The sequence below is a fragment of the Colobus angolensis genome, unplaced genomic scaffold (assembly GCF_000951035.1).
Source record: "Colobus angolensis palliatus isolate OR3802 unplaced genomic scaffold, Cang.pa_1.0 Scaffold42, whole genome shotgun sequence".
Taxonomy (NCBI): Eukaryota; Metazoa; Chordata; class Mammalia; order Primates; family Cercopithecidae; genus Colobus; species Colobus angolensis.
Genome location: NW_012117599.1, coordinates 3,668,418 through 3,689,445, shown reverse-complemented (window position 1 = coordinate 3,689,445; position 21,028 = coordinate 3,668,418). Strand labels below are relative to the sequence as shown.

At 44.2% G+C, this 21,028-nt stretch overlaps 1 protein-coding gene across 1 annotated transcript in view; it reads left to right on the top strand.

The window, feature by feature from the left end:
* AFF3 (AF4/FMR2 family, member 3) overlaps positions 1-21,028 on the top strand; it is a 533,195-nt gene that overhangs the window by 504,093 nt on the left and 8,074 nt on the right. Inside the window, exons 19-24 of the mRNA XM_011956656.1 lie at positions 4,788-4,851; positions 8,128-8,264; positions 13,640-13,711; positions 15,060-15,153; positions 19,815-19,864; positions 20,013-20,236. Coding sequence (XP_011812046.1) covers positions 4,788-4,851; positions 8,128-8,264; positions 13,640-13,711; positions 15,060-15,153; positions 19,815-19,864; positions 20,013-20,236 — 641 coding nt within the window. The remainder of the gene's footprint in view (positions 1-4,787; positions 4,852-8,127; positions 8,265-13,639; positions 13,712-15,059; positions 15,154-19,814; positions 19,865-20,012; positions 20,237-21,028) is intronic.

Below are 21,028 nucleotides of genomic sequence, written 5' to 3'. Positions count from 1 at the left end.
GGAAGAGGGACTTGACATTTGTAATGTACTTAGCACAGCAGTCTCAAAGCTAAAAGGATTTTAATTTTATAGAGGATGGGAAGACTCCCATATTGTAAAAGGTTGGATCCCCAGCAGCACGATTTCGTCAAAGGACACCAGTTGAGATCCTTGAGTAGGTGAAATGACAGCAGGGGAGGTGCTCCCACCCCCCACCTAGGGCTTGCAGTGGGCATGTTCTCCTGAGGGTCTCCTCTCCTAGTCCTTTCAAAGCAGGACCCTACCTTTTTGTTTTCCTGATGAATCATTAAGCCTTTTATTGGTCTTCATTTAGAATTCCTCCCATTAGGAAATCCCTGTCTCAAGGCCAGGTGCTTCTTTTGTTCTAACCAAAACAGAGAGTGAGAGTAAGAATGAGTGAGAGAGAAAGAAATGGAGAGTAGGATTTGCCAAGGCAGGTTGCGGGGAGGACAAGGACATTCAGATCTCCTGGATTGAAATCTCAGCTGTCCGATCATTTTTAGGGTTTTGCAAGATTATTTTAAATGTCACTCAGAGAAAAACAACCATCAGATTGATAATTTCCCATTTCAACAGAAAGTTACTTTGGATTCAGTGACCCAAACCTGCCCCACTTAGCCTGAGCATCCTGCAGAGCAGACCCTGCCTCCTGTGCCCGGCTGAGAGGGAGGCAGTCGCCTGCAGGAGCCTGTGGCCTGGAAGAAACAGTGAATGACCGCTTGTGCCTGGGAGGAGCCAGGTTCCCAGGACTCTGGGGCCCCAGCCAACATCAAAGTTGTGGAAATAAAAGCTGTTTTGAATCCTTGCTACCCAGATGCAATCTACCTGCGTCTGTGGGGAAGGGCCTGGAAAGCCGGTGCCAGCATCCTGGAGCGGCCGACTCTGAGGTCCCCTCATCCATAGTCATCACTGACTCTGTGTATTAAAAATAATCACTTAACTTCTTATGCATTCTCCTCAAAGCTTGGGACATATTAACACCTCTGGGGCTTGTCAGATGACAAGCTGACATATCGGATAGCAGATGATGAATTCATTTGGTATGCAGTTGCCTATTTGTCTGATTTGGATTTCAACTTCCCGAAGAAAATCATCCAATTTCTGCCGCGCCGAGGAACTTCTTGTTCAAACACATTGAGCTCTCATCCCTGCCAGTTTTCACAAAACAGGCTGGCTCTGCCGAGGGCGGCATTTCACAGAGGTAGGAATTACAGAAAGGAGTCTGCCAGGCTCTCCGTGGGAGACCATTCAACTCTATCCCAGTCACAAAGGAGAACAAAAAGCAAGGTTGCTTTAATATTCCTGTGCCAGAAGAAATATGGGGGTAGCTCAAACCCTGATGTTGCTGAGAACCAAGGCCGGGTGTTTCTAGGTGGGGGTGGCGGGAGGGGGAAGAGAAGAAAAGAAAACATTCTATTTGGATCAAATGCTCAGAATGCTTTTGTTGGAGAGAGCTCTCATAATGAAGATGCATGCGGCTAAGCTCTGGCTTTCAGATCACTCACGCCCCGTTTCTGAAGAGCCCAAGATTCACGGTTAGTTACATTTGTGGTGTTTAATTAAACTTTGATGAGGTTTGCTCGTGTATCATCATAAAATACCATCACTGTGGAAAACAACGGGAAGAATTTTATTACACCAATGGAAGACAAAAACTCTAGGTTTTCGAGGTTAAAAAAAAATAAAAGATGAGATGGAAAATCTGTTTGAACACTGAGATAAGATCTCATTTTAGTACCTTTGCTGTGTTATATTCTATAACGGTCACAATGGTGACAGCAATTTTACTTTTCCTACTGACTTGGGTATTGCTGTCAGAAAGAATGCCTTTGTGAAAGCATGCATTGGTGGCAAGGCTGGACACTGGGTGACATCCTGCTGGTCCCACTGGCTTTATAATGATCTGCTCTGGAAGTACGGCACCAGAAATCACCCGAAAGGAGAAAATGGGGCAATCATCAGGCAATCTTCAGTGACTCATGACAGTGAGCCCTCCATTCTATGCAAAGATGAGAGTTCTAACAAATATGTTCGTAAGTGGCCTCCAGGTGGTACCTATGCTATTAGCATCTCAGGTTACTGCTCTGATTATAGCTGCTCTGATACGGTCAGAAAATTAGGTGTGTTACTTACCCACATGCGCTATTGTGAGAGTCTGTGACTCAGCCTCCATATCAGGATTTTAAAATATGCACCTATGCTGCAGATGAAAACAATAGTGATGAAGGAGCTTATATTAGGAATTAGGAGCCGCTGCCATCCATAAGGGTAACTTAGAAGGCTGGTGGAAACTAAGAAGCCGTAGCTTATTACCAAGATAATCCTTTAATGAAAACGAAATGCATTTGAAGTAGTGATGTGTCAGTGACAAAACAGGGCAAGAAAAAAAAAAATGACCTAACTTATATACTAGAGTATAGAACAGATAATGATGTGGAGAATTTCAGGTTGCCATGGAGACACTCTCTGGCTCACTGGACGCGATGCTGCACCCCATCGGAAGGCACCACTCTTCTAAGCTCAAAATGAATTCAGTGCCGTTCATCCAAGGGAGACCTGCTTACCTTCTACCGTGTGCCAAAAACTGCAGGGTGGGGAAGATCAAAGAGGTCTACAGCATGGTCCTTACTACAAATGAACCAGCAACCAGGTCGCACACATGCCCAGTACAGCTCAGAAGATAATGAAATACCAAGTGTAGTAAACAAGAAGTGCTGTGTGAGGTCAGGAAGGACAAAGGTGAACATGGACCAAGGTTACTCGGAATGCCTGACAGCGGGGGAGATTGAGGGGCAGGCAACATTTGGCTCCTAGAAGACACTCCGTGAATGAAGAGCGAGGAGAGTGTTCCAGGTGGGGGAAGTGATGAGGAGAGCTCTTCGGACCAGGAGGCCATGTTATCAAGACAATGAGGAGCCACCTCTGACTTTGGTCAAGGGCCTCTGTGAATGAGTGACATAGTTGAGTGGGTTAGGCAAGATTTTGGGGGATCTGAACTGAGATTTGATCTCATAGACCCTGGAGACTGATTTTAGGTCTGTGAGCAGGATGGTAAGGTGATGACAGCCATGTAATCCCAGCACTTTGGGAGGCTGAGGCAGGTGGATCACGTGAGCTCGGGAGTTCAAGACCAGCCTTTACAACATGGCGAAACCCCGTCCTTACTAAAAATACAAAAAGTTAGCCGGGCATCGCGGCACATGCCTGTAGTCGCAGCTACCTGGGAGGCTGTGGTGGGAGGGTCGCTTAACCCCAGGGGGCCCATGCTGCAGTATTGGTGATCGTACCACTGCCCTCCAGCCTAGGCAACAGAGTGAGAACCTTTCTCAAACAACAACAACAACAATAACGTCAATTGCCAGAGTTAGAACCATAGACCAGACAATATGTGGACATTCTGACAATATGTGTCAATTTGTGGACAAAGAAGGAAAACTCACCAAAGCAACAACAAAGCCATTCATATGGGGAAAGCATGAGTGTCCAGGAGATGGAAGGGAGAACATGGAGTGGCAGGAGCAGGGCCTTCCTAGGAAGGAGACCTGAGGCCTCACCCTCAGTGAAAGACCCAGCACAGTGAATGAACAGTTCCAGCCCTCAGTGGGGGGTGGGGGGTGGGGTGAGGAGCCATCTAGACCCCAAAACCATGCTGTGATTCTGGTTTGTTTGATTAAAAGGCAATGTCATTGTCACAGAAAAGCATTGTCACACATTGCTTTTCTAAGCATTTTGACGTCTTTGGATACACGAACGGTCTGACTACCTAATATTACAATAAGGTAAAAGATCCCATTAGGATCTGAAATAAGGCAGTTGAAAATAAGCCTGCAATAAGAAGCTAGACAGTCCATGATGAATAGCACTACTTCCGCCGTATCTCCCATTCAGAGAGTCCTGGCTTATATTTGATATTCATGAATAGGTGAAGTTTATTGATTATATAAAGTTTATGCCGCTGGTGCCTAAAGGAGGTCATTTTTATTAATCTATCAGGCTAAACACTTAAAGGCACTGTCCAATGAGGACCTTAGCGTCACTGGACCTCATTACACACACTCAAATCAGTCTCTGGATGAGTTACCTTCATCTCCCGGCAGAGTCACCGCTGGCCAGGGTTATTGCTTTAATAATCCACATGTCTGCTGTTAATGTTTACCAGCTAGCTAATCAGAACTCTAGAGAATACATGGCATGTTTGCATTGTTACAAGGTAGACATCATTTGACAATTAACTTCATTACAACCGGAATGTAATCATCCAACATTATCTCTTTTTATTTTTCACTGTGAGGCTTTAAGATAATTCAATATATATACATAAAACTCTGGGTACTAGATATGCATATAAATGCACTTATTTTCATAAGGATACATAAATATACTCACCCATATATATCCATACAATTATTATGAGGTATGTGTACAATGTTTACATTAAAAGGGGATTGTTTTATGTAAGTATTGCATAAAATAAGATTTCTCACTTGTTTTTTTCACCATACAATAAAAAATATATTCACAAATTAGGCACTAGGGGGCCATGTTAAAGCCACTGTAAAGAGAGACTACTGGCATATGTTGAGTGTGTTTCCAATTGCTAACTTAAGAGAAAATTTATTGTGGTATTTGACATATAGGCAGTAATTTGGAAAGGCAGAAAACACACTTAATTCCGCATTAAGCAGAGTTTTTAAATTGCGCCTTAAGTTTGAGTGAGAGGAAGGAATATTTTAAAAAGATCTTGCACTTAAGCCATAATGACGTTCAATATCATTCCCTCCTTGTAGGCCTCGCAGTGCCGATTATTTTATGCAAGAAGCTAAACGAATGAAGCATAAAGCAGATGCAATGGTGAGACCCTTTTCTTTCCAGATACGTTCTTCCAAATTACGTGTGTACTGCAGCTTCATCACTGGGACAATATAGCTAGGGTAATTATAAAATCTATTACAAGGATGGCTGGGTCTGTTAAATGGAGAAATGTTTATATAATCAAGTGTTCATAGCCCAATAAATTATGACTTCAACCAATAATGCCTGACTGGGAAAAAGCCCTGGATAAATGAATATTTCAATTTAGTCCTAAGGTTTGAATAGTAACTAGAGCCAGTGGAGGCAGTGGGTGGTAGTATTTTTTTTTTTTTCCTTTAAAAAGTGAAATCTAGATTTGCATTTTTCTCTTGTTAGCCTGACAAACCCTTGGCTCGCTCCCAGGATCAAATCTCTTTTCAAAAACACTTGTGTTCTTCACATGTATCTGCCAAAATGAATGCTTTCTCTGAAACCGTACAACACGGGAACTGTTATCTGCACATAAGACTCTAAAGTCACCATGATTTGATGTTTTCGAAGAATAACTTTTCTTGCTTGGATAATCTCCTGTTTTGGAAAGCTTGAAGCTCCCAGGCAAGAGATAGAAAACTTTTGTTTTGTTTGCTAAAAGAGATCATATGGTTGTTCCCTCTTAAATGAATGAAGTCCAGAGGGACTACTTCCCACCTAGTAACTCGAGTTTTAGTCTCACCCAGTGTTCATAACTGAGATTGAGGCAGGTGCTGGACGTGAAGAAGGCATTTCCAGTGACCTTCAGAATACTGAAGATGTTTAAACGGTTACAGTACCCCTCTTCCAGTGCTACCGACGTCACCTATTAAACACTTGTTTATGTGAAGACCACTGCCTAGGCACACTGGGGTACAGGAGGAGTAACCCCTACATATCAGAAAACAGAGAAGGGCAGCGGAAGATACAGCTCTTGTCCACACACACAGTCCGAGTCTGATGGCCAGTTCTGGTCATCTGGAGAAGCTGATGTATGGCCACTCTTGGAGAAGAGCATCAGATTTTTAAGGAGAAAGAGATTTTCTGCATGAATCTAGCATCTAAAGTTGACAGCATTATTCATTCATTGTCCTCTTGCTCAACCCTATCTTTTCTGTTGATGACTTCCCAGGAGGAGACACTGCTCCAGCCAGGCTGGTCCCCTACTGACCTCTAAGCACACCTGGCTCCTGTCAGCCAGCGGGCCTTTGCAAGGATTCACTGTCACATACTCTCACAGGCATACTCACACCCTCAGTGTCCTCCCCAAATCTAGTCAAACCCTACCATTCCTTCCTGGTATCATATGCAGTCTCCTCCCTGTGGCCTTCCCAGCCTCTCTGCAGCCCTCTCACTAGCTCCCTTCCCTCCATCTCATTTGCACCGGATGCCTCGTTTTGCATTTTGTTGGGTAATCACAGACTGCCTTGCACTTTGAGCTATCTTGTAGGTGTACATTTTCTCTCTCCAAGTATATTATCTGTTACTGGAAAAAGCTTTGGCTTGTAGAGTGCACATACCACAGAATTCGGTGCTTTAGGAAATATTAATACTAAATGAAATGACTTCCTCTGAAAGTGTTACCAAGAAATACTGCATTACAGGCCAGACACGGTGGCTCACACCTGTAATCCCAGCACTTTGGGAGGCTGAGGCGGGCAGATCATTTGAGGTCAGGAGTTCAAGACCAGCCTGGCCAACATGGTGAAACCCTGTCTCTACTAAAAATACAAAAAAAAAAAAAAATTAGCCAGATGTGGTGGTGCATGCCTGTAATCCCAGCTACTTGGGAGGCTGAGACAGACGACTCACTTGAACCCAGGAGGCAGAGGTTGCAGTGAGCCAAGATCATGCCACCATGCTTCAGCCTGGGTGACATAGTAAGACCCTGTCTCAAAAAAAAAAAAAAAAAAGAAAGAAAAAGAAATTTTGCATTATAACCTACACTAGCTTCATAAGCTGTTTACAAATTTGATTTACTAGTGAGAGGAGGTTCTGCTCTAAATTTCTGCTTTTGAAGCTATCATTACTAGTGAAGTTTTTTTTTTTTTTTTTTGTATTTTTAGTGGCAAGACTTGGAATAGTATTTGAGTATTATGTCATTCGGTTTTAATTGATGAATGAATCATTTGAAAATTGTGGAGATTTTGCAATCCAGAGTTAGAATATGTAATTACCTACAAAGAGTAGTAAGGTATGGAGCCAGGAGCTTGATGTGTAAGTTCAGATTTATGAGATCTTAAGAATATAAAGCTGCTTTGTGGCTGCCCTTGCTGATGTGGGGAAAGAATAACACAAATGTAGACAGCTACAGATAATTCCATAGAAATATGTTTTGTTTTGCTTTTAGAGTCAGGGTCTTGCTCTGGTGTCCAGGCTGGAGCACACTGGGGTGATCATAGCTCACTGTAACTTCAAACTTCCAGGTTCAAGTGATGCTCCTGCCTCACCTTCCCAGAACACTGGGATTACAGGCATGAGCCACCATGCCCAACCAAAAATCATTTTTATTAATAATTTTCAACTTTTTGTCCCATTTTAGCAAAGCTGAAATAGCTCCTTGAGGTTTGTCTCCTCTCCTTTCCCCTACTCACTCTCACTCTTAAGTGAGGTTCTAAATATTAACAACAACAACAAAAAACAATTGAGGCCAGGCGTGGTGACTTATGCCTGTAATTCCAGCTACTTGGGAGGCTGAGGCAAGAGAATCGCTTGAACCTAGGAGGCAGAGGTTGCAGTGAACCCAGATGGCACCACTGCACTCCAGCCTGGGCTACAGAGGGAGACTCTATCTCAAAAAAGAAAAAAAAAAAAAAATTAAGAGGAAGACATGGAGATGTAAGTGCCACAAGTAATGTAAAAGATAATAACCAAGGCCTGGAACCATCCGAGTTGGGGATGTACCAAAAGAAGTATGGAAACTCTTATATGGGACCAGACCTATGAACTTTGATGCATATTTAGCGTAGCATGGAGGAACAAGGAATGAAGTCTCCAAACCATTAGGGGTTAGAAAGAGGGAAACAGAAATCAGAGCAGCTATGCAGTTCTGTGCTGTGTTGATTGGCAGCTGTCACATGGGTTTGATACAATTCTGTATATAACTGTTTGCTCACTTACTCCAAGCCAGTAGCAGTTTGAGAAAATAACTAGAAAAAGAAGTATTCTATTTCTTTCTTCTCTCAGCTTCATTCACAGGATTTTAGAAGTCAGGGTTGGGTTTCTCAAAGTGTATAAACTACATGACAATGCCATTTTTTAAAAAACTATTGTTTAGGAAGACACTGTATTAACTCTGTTGATCAGGTGGAAAAGTTTGGAAAGGCTTTGAACTATGCTGAAGCAGCGTTGTCGTTTATTGAGTGTGGAAATGCAATGGAACAAGGCCCCATGGAATCCAAATCTCCTTACACGATGTATTCAGAAACAGTAGAGCTCATCAGGTAAGCACTGTGTTTTCTTGCTGGATGAGGGGAGGAGGTGAGGAGTGTGTGGAAGTACTATGGAAACAGAGAAAAGAATGTCAGCCTGGCCAGGTGCAGTGGCTCACGCCTGTAATCCCAGCACTTTGGGAGGCTGAGGCGGGCGGATCACGAGGTCAGGAGATCGAGACCATCCTGGCTAACACAGTGAAACCCCGTCTCTACTAAAAAACACAAAAAATCAGCCGGGCGTGGTGGCGGGCGCCTGTAGTCCCAGCTACTCGGGAGGCTGAGGCAGGAGAATGGTGTGAACCCAGGAGGCGGAGCTTGCAGTCTTGCAGTGAGCTGAGATCGCGCCACTGCACTCCAGCCTGGGCGACAGAGTGAGACTCCGTCTCAAAAAAAAAAAAAAAAAGAATGTCAGCCTGCACCATCCCCCCACCAGGAACCAGTGTTCATCCTCCAAAATAAGAGGGTAAGGTTGTGCAAGGCACCTTGGCACACCCTGCCCCGCTCTGTCCTCCGTGAGCAAGAGGGCAGCGGCTGTAGCCCCCGATTGCCGAGGGAGGAGGCTGAATCTGAGCGGGCTGTGACGTGCCTGCTCCTGCCAGCTCGGAAGTGGCAGATTTTGAGCCTATTTCAGCCCTAGGCTGCTTTACAAAAAAAAAATCTGGTTCAGGTTAGTACCATCTAAATCTTACCTCCATCAGTAAATACTTCTGGAGTATTTAATGAAAGAAGATTCGGGGGGATTTTATGGAAGGAGAACCCATCTTCTATCTGCTCTCAAAACTGGCCGTGGGCACCATCCCCCAACCTGGGTTAAGACCTGTGAGCAGACGTGTCAAGGCATTCGATGGGAAACACTCGTCCGCCATGCTGCAGACCTGGAAAGGCACCTCCATCACGCCTCTGTAATGAACAGTTCAGGGAATTTCATCCGTTAGCCCTACTGAGCACCTTCATTGTATGGTGTATGTTTTTAGCCAGTGTCACTGCTTGACATAATGTCTGATATCCACAATGAGAAATAATTCTTCCTAAAACGAACTTTTAAAGGTTTTTCTGATTCCGGGGTTCTGTGCAATTGAAGCTGAGACATTTTCCATGTCCCAACATTCTGCATGGAAGATTTCTAATCATCTTAGGATGTGATCTTTTTGGTCTACATTGGCCCAAAGATGCTACTTGGTGTTTTACACACCACTCTCCCTCAGCAAATAGTTTCCAGCCTTCAAAACTGTCATTCCAACATCAGAGAACACATCACCTCCAAAAGCATTTTTCAAGAATGTTTTAAAGTCAACACTGCCCATTTTTCTTAATAAAGTATTTCTACTAAATCAATATATTGGCGAATCCTTTATACTGTCTTTTTATCTGGCACATTACTTTCAGCAGTGATGAAATAAAAACAGCAAAGTAAAAAGACTGGTAAAAATTACTCTAAGAGATCCTCGATCCATACATTCCTTCCTCAGAACAAGGCCCAGCCTCAGATGTTTATTGGCAGGGAAGGGAGGAAAGTGGGAGAAACTGGACAGGGACAAAGCTGGAAGATGCCCTAGAGTGTGAGTACTTTGAGCACAAGGATTTTTTTGGGTTTTGTCTGATTTGCTCACTGGGAATCCTCGGCCCCTTGAACATTTTCTGGCACATAGTATGTGCTTAATAAACAATTGAGGAATCAATGAATAAGCAAGCCATAAGGGCTGCTGTGAACTGGAGTAGCATGACCTGCTTAAAGGCATTCACTCTTGAAAATTTAAACAAGCAAGCCCAAACAAACAAAAAACCATGCCAGCCAGATAGACCGTCAAGGAGAGGGTGCTGGATTACCACACCCACTGCGCCCACTGCTAGAAGTAATCTTTCACAGGTAGAGAACACTGTCCACCTTCTAGATACTTCAGAATGAATAGAATCACGTAAAATACAGAGAAAATGAAGACAAAAAGACAAGTTTGGCTCTTTCTTTTTTCTTTTTCTTTTTTCTTTTTTTTTTTTTTTTTTTGAGACTGAGTTTCACTCTTCCTGCCTAGGCTGGAGTGCAGTGGCACAATCGTGGCTCACCACAACCTCTGCCTCCCAGGTTCAAGTGATTCTCCTGCCTCAGCCTCCCCAGTAGCTGGGATTACAGGCATGTGCCACCACATCCAGCTAATTTTGTATTTTTAGTAGAGACAGGGTTTCTCCATATTGGTCAGGCTGGTCTCGAACTCCTGACCTCAGGTTATCAGCCTGCCTCGGCCTCCCAAACTGCTGAGATTATAAGCTTGAGCCACCACACCTGGCCAGCTGTTTTTTCAACCTACGTTAAAAAACAGCATTAATTGACCAGGCGCAGTGGCTCACGCCTGTAACCCCAGCACTTTCAGAGGCCGAGGCAGGCAGATCACAAGGTCAGGAGATGGAGACCATCCTGGCTAACACGGTGAAACCCCGTCTCTACAAAAATACAAAAAATTAGCCGGCCTGATGGCGGGCGCCTGTAGTCCCAGCTACTCAGGCGGGTGAGGCAGGAGAATGGTGTGAACCCGGGAGGCGGAGCTTGAAGTGAGTCAAGATTGTGCCACCACACTCCAGCCTGGGTGACAGAGCAAGACTCCATCTCAAAAAAGAAAAAAAAAGAAAACAGCATAAATTACATCCACACATTGCCCACCCTGCTGACCTTCCTCTCCCCTACTGAGACACTGAAGGGCCTGGAGCACTGGCAAGGGGTTCTCACCACCAAAAATGACCTAGCCCAGGATGTACACTTTGTCCCTACAGACAGGAAAATTCCCTTCTCCACCAGGGAACTCCAGATGGCCAAGCAGGCGTGGGTCATTGGAGCACTGTCACCACAAGAGCCCAGCCTGGTGACCCTCTCTTCCCACCCTCCCGCTCTCCGCAGGCAGCACTATCAGGGACGAGCAGAAGCCCCAGTGGCACCAGATCAACCACACAGACTAAAATAGTATCAGAAAGGCCCTGAAAATTAAATTATAATTGGAATCACAGCCCCCAAAGTAGGCTAGAGCCTTCCTGCTAGACTTAAACAGGGTGGCTGGATTTAAAATAGGACTCAGAGTCTCCTAACCTAATGGTCAAAATGTCCAGGATACCATAGGAGCTCCCTCATCATACCAAGAACCAGGACAGTCACCATTGGCATGAAAAAAGATGATCAGAAGACCTCAATGCAAAGATGAATCAGTTGCTGGAATTATCTGACAAGGATTTTTAAAGCAGCCGTTGTAAAAATGCTTCAATAAATAATCACAGTTATCACTCAACAAACAAAAAATAGAAAATCTTTTCAAAGAAGTAGAAGTTACTCTAAAAAGAACTAAATGGAAATTGTGAAACTGTAGAATTTGATAATATAAACCCCAAAAATGGACTCAGTAGTAGAGTGGAGATGACAGGAGAGAGTCAATGAACTTGAGGACAAAAAATATAATTTACCCAATCTGAGCAGTAAAGAAGAAATAGACTGAAAAAGCTAAATGAATACAGCCTCAAGCACAATAAGAAAAGATCCAACATTTGTGTCATGGAAGTCTCAGAGGAGAGGAATAGAGAGTGGGACTGAGAGAGTATTTAAAGAAATAATGGCTGAAACCTGCCAAATTTGTCAAAAGACATAAACCTACAGATTTAAGCAGAGAAAAACCCAAATAAGATAAACCCAAAGAAATGCATGCAAAAACACACCATAATTACATTTCCAAAAACTAAAGACCAAATATCCTGAAAGCAGCCAGGGAGAAATGATAATTATCTGTGGGGGAGAATCAATTCAAATGACAGCAGGCTTCTCTGAAACTCTGCAGGCTGGGAGGGAGTGGCGTGACAGTTTCCAAGGGTTGAAAGAAGGAACTTTCAAGCCATGAATTCTAGAGTCAGTGAAACTATTCTTCAAGAATGAAGGGAAATAAGATATCCTCAGATTTAGGAAAAGTACACGTATTTGTCTCTAAAAGACCCACCCTTACAGACTGACTAAAGGAAGTTTCTCAAACAGAAAGAAAATGGCAAAAGAAGGAATATGGAGCACTGGGAAAGAAAGAAGAACAGACACATAGATATGTACAATAAACTACTCCCCGTATGAGTTTATAAAGCAGGTTTGAGGATTGAAACAAAAATTATACCAGCAGGCCAGGCACAGTGGCTCACATCTGTAATCATAGCACTTTGAGAGGCCAAGGTGGGAGGATAGCTTGAGGCCAGGAGTTTGAAACCAGCCCAGACCACATAGTAAGACCCCACTGCTACAAAACAAACAAATAAAAACTAAAAAATTATACCACCATCTGATACTCAAGACAATGCTATTTTTAAGTGGGGAAGGTAAAGGTATCTAAATTGAAGTAAGACTTCCATACCTCCATACTCTCCAAAGTGATAAAATGTTGATACCAATAAATTACATGTATATTGTAAAACCCAGAGCAACCACTGTAAAAATTATGCAAAGAGATAACACTCAAAAATGCTACAAGTCTGCATGTTGTGGAGATAGTGCGATGGTAACAGTATGTTCCTTGAGCAATTTACAAGCCGGCCTGCTATCCCAAGAGCTTCACAAACACTGTCTTAGTTAATTTTTACAACAATGTTATGTGATTGACAGTATTAGTCTTATTTTATAGGTAAGGAAATGGAGGCTTAAATATGTTCATACATTTGTCTAAGCTCTTACAACTTATAAGTCGCTGAGCTGAGATTTGAACCTAGGACAGTCTGATCATTATACCTATTGCCTCAGCTCTCTCAAAGAGTCTACATATGTAATTTGGTATGTTGTTGGGAGAAAACAATAGCCACAGTCCCCTTGGTTCAGAAAAATAAATGGAATTAAGTGCAGTCCATAAAAGCCACTAGTTTCTCTTCGCACCTGTCTGTAGAAGCAAATAGAGATTAAAAGTGTACTCAGGATACTTACATAGCTGTCAAAAGTTACATAACAAAGAAAGAAGGGTAAAACTAAGCATTCCTCTGCATACCCGGGGTGGAAATTCTTCCGGAAGTAAGCACAGAAGGATGGAACTTCACCTCCATCTGTCAGACAGTCATAAATCAAAATTTGGAAAAATGGACATGTTACCATATACATGAATAGTTCTTGAACTGGTATCGCTCCCGACAATCTGTAGCATTCAAACTTGTATTGTTAAAGAGCAGAAAGTAGCTGTTCTAGTCATCACAGTACTGTAACACTTGGGAAAATGGAGCAGCACCAGCTAGCTTTTAAGAAAGAATTATCAGCAAGTACTATGCAAAGCGAAGGATCAGGCAGGGAGAACTCCCATCATAGAAGTTCTGTTACTAAGAAAGCTTGTTTTACAATTGCTTGGCTTTTTATATTTTTTATTCTATTCCTCCTCCTCCTCCCTTTTTCTAAGGTATGCTATGAGACTAAAAACCCACTCCGGCCCCAATGCCACACCAGAAGACAAACAACTGGCTGCATTATGGTGAGTGTCCCTCTCCGCTTAGAATAGCAGCGCCAGCCTCACATGCCGTCACTGGCAAACCAGGTGCTGAAATGCATGGTGTTTGCCCAGTGTCTTCTAACATACAAAGCCCCAGAGCAATTCTAATGACCTGGGAAAGTCCAGACCATTTTTTGCTGCCATACTATACATGATCTGAATTCACAGAGATTGAAAATCGACAGGCCTCCCAAAGTGCTGGGATGACAGGCACGAGCCACCGTGCCCTGCCTAATTTTTGTATTTTTAGTAGAGACAGGGTTTCACCATGTTGGTCAGGCTGGTCTTGAACTCCTGACCTCAAGTGCTCTGCCCACCTCGGCCTCCCAGAGTGCTGGGATTACAGGCGTGAGCCATCGCGCCCGGCGCAGCCACTTACTTTGAAAATGATGCCACAGAAAAAAGGGAACGATGGGGTCACCTATTGTTCCTTTACCTGTCAGCCCTTCCTTACTTATCAGTAGGTGGAAGGCCGAGAATGTTGATGGAATACATGTCTATCAAGCAGTGAAATAAAGACAGTTGAATTAAAAAATAATAATAACAGCCACAGACACAAAAAAGGTCTCAGATTGTTACCTGTCCTGGGTTTGGTTTGCTAGGAGGAGATGGTGTCATTGTACCCAGAATGTTCACATTCTGGAGGTCAGCATGAGATCCCAGTTAGCAAGTAACTGAGTGAAGAGCTGAAAGGAAGAGAGGATACGTCTCAGAAACGCCTTTTGTGCCCCTTTCAAACTTTAAGTCCCGTATTGGAATAATACACTAAATGACAATAATATTATTATATAAGATAGAATACTGATGGAAGTATACAAAATATTATAGGAAACAATAAAATGATGGCACCCATTCCCAGCGTAGTGTTTTTATTGTTTATAAAGTACATTCATGTTTGTGACTTTAGTGGAGCTGGTTATAGTTCAGTAAAGTCAGGTGGCAGCGCGGTCCCTTCCGCAGAGCGGGGCTGGCCCGGGAAGCAGTGAAGGCTGCGTGCTAGAGCTACCTCGCGCCTCTCGTGGAGAGACAGTGCCCTCTCGTGGTGAGAGAGGGAAGCGGCCAGCCCCTGTGACCCAACAGGTGATTCTGTCATGCTGTAAAATTACCTAGTGGTAAATGTATTTATGGAATACCTTCTTGGAATGTTGAATTTTGTTTTTGGACAAAAGGTGTTCACTCACAGACATTATATGCAGATAGAGAAAGATTTCCTATATAGACACAAGGTTTAGTTATTGAGTGCCTTAGAATAAACAACAAAAATGTTGAAGTCTTGTTTGCGCAGGACGCACTCAGCCGCTTCTGGGCCTGTTTCTCTTTTCGCCTGCAGTTACCGATGCCTGGCTCTCCTGTACTGGCGGATGTTTCGGCTCAAAAGGGACCACGCTGTAAAGTATTCAAAAGCACTAATTGACTATTTCAAGGTACTGTCTAGTGAACGAGCGGAGTTGTTCCTTAAATTCAGTTGTTTCCCTGTCAAGGTCTTTTGTGGAGCACCTGGTACCACCCATTGCTTTGGGGCTAATGCAGGTCACCTCTGGTCCCCAAGCTAACCCAATTGATGCCACCCTTGTGGCTTTCAGGACTCAGAATGGGCCTTTGAGAGCCCATCTAATGTATCTCCCTGCCTTGTCCAAGTGTTTTTATGTCTTTATTTTTATTTTGTATTTTTGGAGATGGGATATCACTTCACTCTTTGTCGCCCAGGCTGGAGTGCAAGGGCGTGATCTCGGCTCACTGCAACCTCCGCCTCCTGGGTTCAAGCGATTCTCCTGCCTCAGCCTCCAGAGTAGCTGGGATTACAGGCGCCCACCACCACACCTGGCTAATTTTGTATTTTTGGTAGAGACAGGGTTTCACCATGTTGGTCATGCTGGTCTCGAACTCCTGACCTTAGGTGATGTGCCCGCCTCAGCCTCCCAAAGTGCTGGGAATGCAGGTGTGAGCCACCACGCCCAGTCTTGTCCAAGTATTTTTATGACTTCAAGAGAAAGAAGATCCAGTTACTCTTTCCAGTGTCCTAGGAAATTCATCTTTATAGCTAACATAAATTCCTCGTGCTCACTTAGAGCTTCTTTTCCTTGGAAGTAACCCCTTAGAGCCATTCCCTCTTAGCTAGTCTCTGGTAGCTAATTTAATTTTTAATAGAGGCGTTATTTAAAATGGTAGGAGATGGCTTGTTGAAAGCAGTAGATAGCAATGTGTAGCTATAGGGATAAAATCGCAAACCATGCCACCTTTTATTTTTCTCAGGGAATGAAATTATTTTCACTGGGAGAATAAATTTTTTAAAGCCTTCTCTGATGTACTGTTGTGAGGTTGACCTTACATTAATAATTCATTTGAGATTTCTGGGCCTCTTCTCTGTTTGTCTATAGAAACTAGCAATTATGCCATCTCTATCTCCAACAGCCCTTTGTCAGATGCACAACCATCATTTGAGATCTGTTCATGCCCAGCCTCCTCTAGAGGTGATCTCTAATGGCCAGGCTGTGCTGGGGGTTCCTGAGGCACGTTCAGCACCCTGCCTTCTAATTGTCCATGTAGAGTAAGCAGGTGCTAGGCTGCGGACATCACTTCCTCGGCCCGCTGACCCTCTGGTGTCGTCAGGACAAGAACCAGCACTGAGCCTTCCCTTTCCTTCAGGTGCCTAACGTCAACATCAATAGTGCTCAGAAATCCAGACCGTAAGAGCGAGTACTAAAGATAATTATTACAGTCAAGGAAACTGCCTGAATAAAGAAGGAAGCTGAATTCCATAAGCAGCCAGGAGCTACAACAAACTTTTAAGGAATGCAAGTTCTTAATATTCTCTGCAGCCCACGAATACATACAGAATGGGTAGAATACACACCGGGCCTGGTGGCAGGCGCCTGTAATCCCAGCTACTCGGGAGGCTGAGGCACGAGAATTACTTGAACCCGGGAGGCCGAGGTTGCAGTGAGCCAAGATTGCATCGCTCTACTCCAGCCTGGGTGACAGAGTGAAACTTTGTCTCAAAAAAAAAAAAAAAAAAGAAAATCAGAGTTTCTCCTCCGGGAGTTAATGTCATTTACCCTTCATCAGAAGCTATTTTTAAAATTTTTTTAATTAACCAACAACAAATTGCATGTGCTTATTATGTATAATGTGATGTTTTGATATATTTATACATCGTGGAATGATTAAACCAAGCTAATTAACATATCCGTCACCTCACATACTTACTGTTTTTGTGATGGGAACGTTTAAAATCGATTCTTTTAGAGATTTTCAAGTATACTATACATTATTATTAATTGTAGTCACCATGCCTTACAGTGGATCTCCAGAAACTTATTCCTGATAACTGAAACTTGGATGCAAATTCAAGGGCTTTGTTTTGTTTTGTTGTTTGTGTTTTTTTGAGTCCTCTTCTGTTGCCCAGGCTGGAGTGCAGTCATACGGTCATACAGTCGTACGGTCATACAGTCATACCGTCGTACAGTCGTACAGTCATACTGTCATACAGTCGTATGGTCATACAGTCGTACCGTCATAGTCATACAGTCATACCGTCGTACAGTCGTACCGTCATACCGTCGTCAGGTCGTACCGTCGTACAGTCGTACCGTCATACAGTCATCTGGTCGTACAGTCATACCGTCATACAGTCGTCTGGTCATACAGTCGTACGGTTGGAGCTCACTGCAGCTGTGAATTCCTGAACTCAAGCAGTCCTCTCACCTCAGCCTCCCAAGTCGCTGAGACCTCAGATACACACCTCCACACCCAGCTCATTTTTTCATTTTCTGTAGACATCGAATCTCCTTGTGTTGTCCAGGCTCTTCTTGAACTCCTGTCCTCCAGCCAGCCTACCGCCTCAGCCTCCCAAAGTGCTAGGATTACCAGTGTGAGCCACACACCCAGCCTCAAGGGCTATTTAAATGCTACTTTGAGTTCAGAGACCATGAAATCTTTAGGTACCCAAGACAATGTGGCTATATGTGTTTTATCAGTACAGAGCTATCTCTAAAAAAAAAAACTTTGTTCGTGCCGGTATTTCTTCAGCATAGGATGTAGTGGTAGAGGAAGAGAATTCAAGACTTCTTTTTTTTTTTTTTTTTTTGAGATGGAGTCTCACGCTGTCACCCAGGCTGGAGTGCAGTGGCACAATCTTGGCTCACCCTAACCTCCACCTCCCAGGTTCAAGCGATTCTGTCTCAGCCCCCCGAGTAGTTGGGATTACAGGCATGTGCCACCACACCCGGCTAATTTTTTGTATTTTTAGTAGACATAGGGTTTCACCGTGTCGTCCAGGCTGGTCTCAAACTCCTGACCTCAGGTGATCCACCCACCTCAGCCTCCCAAAGTGCTGGGATTACAGGCATGAGCCACCACCTTCTTCCTCCATTCAGTAGCCTTTACTGGACTGTTTCTGCAACCCCCAAGCCTTTCTCCCCTTCTGTCCTTAGTGTTCTCATATCCAGAACATCCATTCTATAGATCACATTCTCAGAACCACAGGATGAAATGGAAACAAAGCGATCAGTCTAGTAGCACCAGCTTGAGAAAGGGGTCAGTAACATTCCGTCAGGAAAGGGAGGATAAGCTCCCCTATTCCAGAAGGTTTCCTGATTCTCCTCATGAAAATAATTGTATTTCCTGAGACAGGTAAAAGTGGCATGGTTTGCAATGCTGTCCTTACGTGTACGTCTTGCCATTGTAGCACCTCAGAGTTCTGACAGGCCATTTCTTGCCGTTTTAATAACACCCGCACTAAAACCAGAAAAATCAGTCACCACTCCATAAAGTCCTTTCTAACCAAAAGAAACATGTTGTCTCTGGAGAACCAGGCTGAGGCTGTTTTCTTGTCTCTGGAAAGGAAAAGCTCCCGTCAGCATCACAAAGACCGCTTTCTTCTTTCACAGTCCTGTGAAGGCATGATTGGGTTCTGACAGGAAATCTGACTGTGCATTGAGCAACTTCCCTAACTAGAGGCCAAACTTTTAAATATCGATGCAAGCACCTGGCTTGTGCAACAGAACTTCCTAAACCAAGAATGTCTGAACATCCTGTCAGTTATGGAAATATATTTTAATCAATTCTTTTAGGAATATGCAATAGCAACTTCCTTTAAGAAGAAATACTTTTAAACTTTCTAAGTTAAAACAATGTAATCTGATGTCATATATTTTCAGGCACTAAGTAAATGTATGTCGACTGTTTCTGCAAATATGTCCTACTTTTAAATATAAAGTATACAAGGGGGGATATGAGGGAGTTCCTGCTCTTTTTTCCTTTTAAGAAAAATTAATTTACAATGAAAACATAAGGCTCCTTCAAGTTTTTTTTTTTTTTTTTTTTGAGATGGAGTCTCGCTCTGTCGCCCAGGCTGGAGTGCAGTGGCCGGATCTCAGCTCACTGCAAGCTCCGCCTCCCGGGTTTACGCCATTCTCCTGCCTCAGCCTCCCAAGTAGCTGGGACTACAGGCGCCCGCCACCTCGCCCGGCTAGTTTTTTGTATTTTTTAGTAGAGACGGGGTTTCACCGTGTTAGCCAGGATGGTCTCGAACTCCTGACCTCGTGATCCGCCCGTCTCAGCCTCCCAAAGTGCTGGGATTACAGGCTTGAGCCACCGCGCCCGGCCAGCTCCTTCAAGATTTAACAGACCCTTGGGATTATGACTTAATGTGGTACCTAAAATTTGTACATAAAAACCCAGGCTGTGGGTGAAGCCCTTCACTTACCTCACTGAGGGCTGATGCAGGCACCTTGTTCATGCAAAATAACTTCTAAATCGGAATATTCAGATGAACTAGAACTTTGGAGTATCCTGTCTCCTAGGGAAATACATTTAAGTATATTCTCTTAGGAATATTCAAGAGCAACTTCCTTTAAGAGAAATACTGTTAAGCTTCGGAAGTCCAGGCAGCTTCCCTGACTCTCTTCGAGAAAAGGAACAGAGAACTGTGTTGGAGACTTCCCAGGTCCGGTTAATCTGAAGGTGCCTTTCTCCTGCAGTGTCTGCCTTTGCTTCTCTCTGCAGTCACCTGAAGACACGTTCGTGTCACCTGTTTCACCTCACACAGATGGCACTCACTGTCACTGTTGTTATTTTCTTGCAGAACTCATCTAAAGCCGCCCAAGCCCCATCTCCGTGGGGGGCCAGTGGAAAGTAAGTTCACTTTTCCAAAGTCAATGCCGTAAGCCAGACAATGCATGGTGCTGGGCCACCGCGCTTTGCGTTCCATTCCCCAAGGGGCTGTCCTGCCTCGCTTGCTCCCGACCTCGCCACTCTGGTTTTTCTACCTCTCCCCTTCCAGGAGCACTGGAACCCCATCCCCCATGTCTCCCAACCCCTCTCCCGCCAGCTCCGTGGGGTCTCAGGGCAGCCTCTCCAATGCCAGCGCCCTGTCCCCGTCGACCATCGTCAGCATCCCACAGCGCATCCACCAGATGGCGGCCAACCACGTCAGCATCACCAACAGCATCCTGCACAGCTACGACTACTGGGAGATGGCCGACAACCTGGCCAAGGAAAACCGAGGTGAGTGCGCCCCGCGGGGACCAGGAGCCCACCTGATCGGGGCAGCGGTGGGCCAGTTTCCATGGCCTCTCGAAGAAGAAATAGGAGGAGTTGTCGCCAGTGGTGGGAGACCCTTCCTGCCCTCTCCCTGACCGCGGGCCCTCCGATGCCTTGGTCTCCCTCTATCCATATTGGAAAATGGTGTGAGACAGACCCAGGTGCAGGTATAAATACGCACACCTACACTTTTCCCTTTAGCCAGCGGGCTTCTCGAAGGGAGGAACTATATTGTATTCAAGTTTGTATTCCTAAGACCTAGCCCAGTGCCTAGAACACAGAGTGGAGCTCTGAAACACTGAATGAATGAATGAATGAATGAGAATGTTACTAACTCTGAGTGCCGGCTGCTTACAGTTGAAAAGAGCGTTTTATGTGTAAGCTGTATTTCTTTTTGAGTAACATTTGTTTTTACTAATTATAAAAGTAATATAAGGCAGGGCATGGTGGCTCACTCCTGTAATCCCAACACTTTGGGAGGCCGAGGCGGGCAGATTACCTGAGGTCAGGAGTCCAAGAGCAGCCTGGCCAACATGGCAAAACCCCGTCTCTACTAAAAATACACAAAATTAGCCAGGCATGGTGGTACACGCCTATAATCCCAGCTACTCGGGAGGCTGAGGCAGGAGAATGGCTTGAAACTGGGAGGCAGGAGAATGACTTGCTGGAGGCAGAGGTTGCAGTGAGCCAAGATCATGCCATTGCACTCCAGCCTGGGAAACAGAGCGAGACTCTGTCTCAAAAAAAAAAAAAAAA